Source organism: Limulus polyphemus, unplaced genomic scaffold (genome assembly GCF_000517525.1).
Source record: "Limulus polyphemus unplaced genomic scaffold, Limulus_polyphemus-2.1.2 Scaffold553, whole genome shotgun sequence".
Lineage (NCBI taxonomy): Eukaryota > Metazoa > Arthropoda > Merostomata > Xiphosura > Limulidae > Limulus > Limulus polyphemus.
The window spans coordinates 389,918-393,766 of record NW_013666163.1 but is presented as its reverse complement, the minus strand read 5'-3'; the positions used below and the strand labels follow the sequence as shown (position 1 = coordinate 393,766).

Here is a 3,849-nt window from a genome sequence, read left to right as displayed (position 1 = left end):
ACCCATTCAAGCCGTCTTCAAACAAATATTGTAATTGTCGGAACGCTATTTGTTAGAACAATTACAATTGTTATAGCTTCAACGACGAAACACTGCATTCTTTACACGGTTCTTTACAGCTTAATTGTGTATAAGAGTATGTTTACACAGTTGTCTTCTCGGGAAATCCCTAAAGGGTGTATGTTTTCTTATAGCAAAGCCTCATCGGGCTTTTTGCTGTGTCCACCGTTGTAAATCCGAAGACTTACAGCTGTCCCACCGGAGGACAATCACTAAAGAACAGGATAAAGAATGCAGTGTTTCAAAACACAGTAGGTCTAATACTATTGTTTTATGACAAATATAATTGATTAAAATGTATTATTGACGTTGCTACGTTATTATTCTAATTTGTAAGTCAAAGACAAATGGTGAATGGAATGATATATTGGGTTTCATATTTATTTTTAGTACTTTAAAAATCAATTTGGTAGTTGTTAACAACAACAACAACAACAAAAAGTGGGAATCCTTCCTCACAAGCGAGTTACGAGTTACGACTGTTAATTCTATTTTCTTCTTCTGTTATGTAGCTTTTATTTTGTATTTCCAGTACCACTGAAGTACTCTTTTCTGCAAATAGTTTACTTGAAACGTGTTGTATATATGAAATAGTTAAATGAATGCATCTGCTAGTTTGGTTTCTGTCCAAAATACGCTTTGGGAACAGAAAGTTTAAATGGAAGTTACGTAATTAACTCTATTCCACATAGGTCCTGTAGCTTATACCAACAAAATACGTATTCGATTTAAATATATATATATTTTACCTTTACTCATTCAATACTTAAAGTACCTTCAACTAACCGTCTTCCCAGCATTATCGTATTGCAATTAAATTAGACCCGGTGGTGCCACGTTTTAACATATTACGTGCGGAAATTAAGTTTCTTTCTTTATTCGAATTTCCTTTGCTACCATCAAAAGAACGTTTATAACTTGTAAGCCTGGTTTCTGCCTTCAGTTTTTATACTACCTTGTTCGTTGCGAGAAAGATTCTTTGTTTGCATTATGCTTTGAAATGAGCCATGGTCGCTTTGCCCGCTGCCAATAAAGGAAAATGCATCTGGGAGGTTGACCAGTTTTTCAAAATGAATCCCATCAAATTACCAGAGAAGGACGTAAGACGTCTTTAAAGTTGCACAATACCAGTCTTCTTGTGAGGTATTTCAACGAAACACCCAAACTATTTATAAAAGCCAACGTCATCCTTCTTACCTTTTTCATTTGTTAAAAATTTCCTTCTTAAATTCAGCAGAGCTACGAAGACTAAAACAACTTCCCAATTACTTGTAGCGTCTCTCTTCTACAGCGTGTTTTTCTTTGAATTCGCGGGTTCGCTACTATTATTTTTTCTAGAAATTTTCAAAATCTGATATTTTCCAAATATCAGTAATTTATTTTTACAATTTTATTATTATTTATGATATCAGGCCAAAACTAGGTTTCTAAATTAATGGACGCGAGAAAAAATGCAAAGAAAAGTCATGTCAAACATCTTTGGATATGCTATGACGCACAAAATTCCGGTTCTGACGATAGTGAAGAAAGCTTGGTGTCGATATTTTCGGGGCAAGTCCTATTTTTAGGGCTTTGCGGTTATACTGCTGAAAATCTGCGCTGGAAGATGAGGACGTTGATATTAATCAAGAACAACCTAATACAGAACTAAAAGTTGTCTAAAAGATACATTGTGGAAGAGATCGTTCTTTTTTTTTCCATTTTCTAATTTCTAGTACTTTAATCTGAAAAGCAAACCTCTTAGTTTAATGAAATGAGACATTTCGTTCCACAAAAGACTGCAGGGAGGACTTATTTTTATAATGGACTGAATACTGAAAATAACACAGATGATAATAATAAGTTCTGAATGTGGGCCTAATTTGCTGAAAACGTCGAGTTTCGCCAGGGGAAAAAACTATAGTTTAAAGATTAAATAATTTTGTATAACATAGATACTAAAACAAATTTATCATTAATCAGTTAGAATATTTTAGCTTAAGTCATCCAATTTCTGCTAATTACATAATGTTAGCGCTTAATCTTAAGGTCACATTGGGCAGAGTTTGTATTCCAACAAACACTTTATTTTGATACAATTTATTTCTTTACTTGTTGGGTGTGTAATGATCAGTTTTCAAACACAATAAAACGTTAAACAAATATAACATTCGTTGACGGTATTCTTACCTAACAGTATCATGATCATGGGATATAATTATAGCATATAACCTACCGTTATATTCTGTCGTATAGAAGCATGAAAAAGAAAAAAAACGAGAAAATGCTGTAAGAAAACAAACCTTACATAAAACTAATTATCAAAGGTGTCATAAATATAAATGTCTTTTTAACAATGTTATACTTGAATAATAATAAGTTTTTCTTTTCATGATATGTACACAACACATACACACAAATCATATATATATATATATATATATACAATGAAATTGTGGAAACTCTGCTCATGTCCAGTTGATTAATATTAGATATATCAACTACCTTTTATTTTTTAAATTCGTTGTTCGGTTTCTGTGGTCTCATTTTGATTTTTTGATACAAGAATACTTAGAGTTTGCGCAAATTACAGAAATAACAAACAGTACTTTGTAACTTCGCGCAAGTCACAGAAACCCCAGTTTGTAACATCTCGCTAATTATATAAACAACAGTTTGTAACTAAAGATGTTATATCATTCAATTGTTAAAGTTGTGTCATTTAAAACACGAACATACTATTCCCATACACAAAATTGAAATTTCAAAACAGTTAGATAAAAACAAATCTGCACACACAAACATGTCTTATATATATTACAATTACATGTTTATAAGCGCATGGGTGGGACCAGAAACTTCTGCTAAGATCGAAAATTTACGAGCGTTAACAAATTTTTTTACACCGACTTTCTGATACAATAGTGAATTCATTACCAGTACTAGTATAATAGGAAAAATAGCAGTGCGCAGGCGTGAGAATGTATTTTAAAAGAAACTCTATGATGAAACGTCCCCTGGTGAGACAGCGGTAAGTTTATGGACTTGTAACTCTAAATTCCAGGGTTCGGTTCCCCGTGGTGGACACAGCAGATAGCTGAATGTGGCCTTGTTCTGAAGCAAACAAACAAACTATGATGAAACGAAATGAAACAGAGCCAGATAGACGAACCAAGTCTTTTTCTCTCTTTTTCGCAAGATTGGTTTCGTTCTATTCAAAACTACTAGTACGAATTTCCGTACCTTTTCCGCTAGCGTGAAAGTCTCCAACGCTTTTTGATTACACTAGCTTTTTTCAATAACTTATTTATTTAATTAAAAATACAAGACTTCAGGGCCGTGTCTACCGGAGGGAGGGGAAGACAGCAGACTCTCGTTGGAGAGATCTGGTTCCTCAGCAGTCCCCCATCTGAGATATGGTCTTTTAATATTTCTATATTATGTGATTCCCATTGACAGTAAAGTGATAAGTTCTTCTCTCCCCATCCCTCCTTTCAATGAAAAATTCTGGAAAGTCTGCACATCTTAAACAGTGGAAGAGCTGATTCTTTGTTCTTAACTCTTTCAGCACGGGCTCGATCCCTGGGACCGACCTCGTAACCATTTTGTGCTTGTTATAGTTTTCATGCTATAGCTTTTAAATTAGTAAACAAATGTTAACGGAATTTGGCAGATTATCAGTAAACATTACAATGCTTTCATACGCAAAATATCATTTTTTATTAAGTCTTAAGCTTTGTAAAGCAATGTTTTTGTCATGTCTTTTTTTCTTTTAGCATGTTGCCAATCTATCAGCCTGGCATGACCAGG

General features: G+C 33.6%; 1 protein-coding gene across 1 annotated transcript in view; it reads right to left on the bottom strand.

Moving 5' to 3' along the window:
• The window catches only part of LOC106459058 (glutamate receptor ionotropic, kainate 2-like), a 185,850-nt gene that overhangs the window by 30,172 nt on the left and 151,829 nt on the right, over positions 1–3,849 (bottom strand). The window contains exon 7 of the mRNA XM_022385436.1: positions 2,276–2,284. Within this exon, the coding sequence (XP_022241144.1) occupies positions 2,276–2,284 (9 nt within the window). The remainder of the gene's footprint in view (positions 1–2,275; positions 2,285–3,849) is intronic.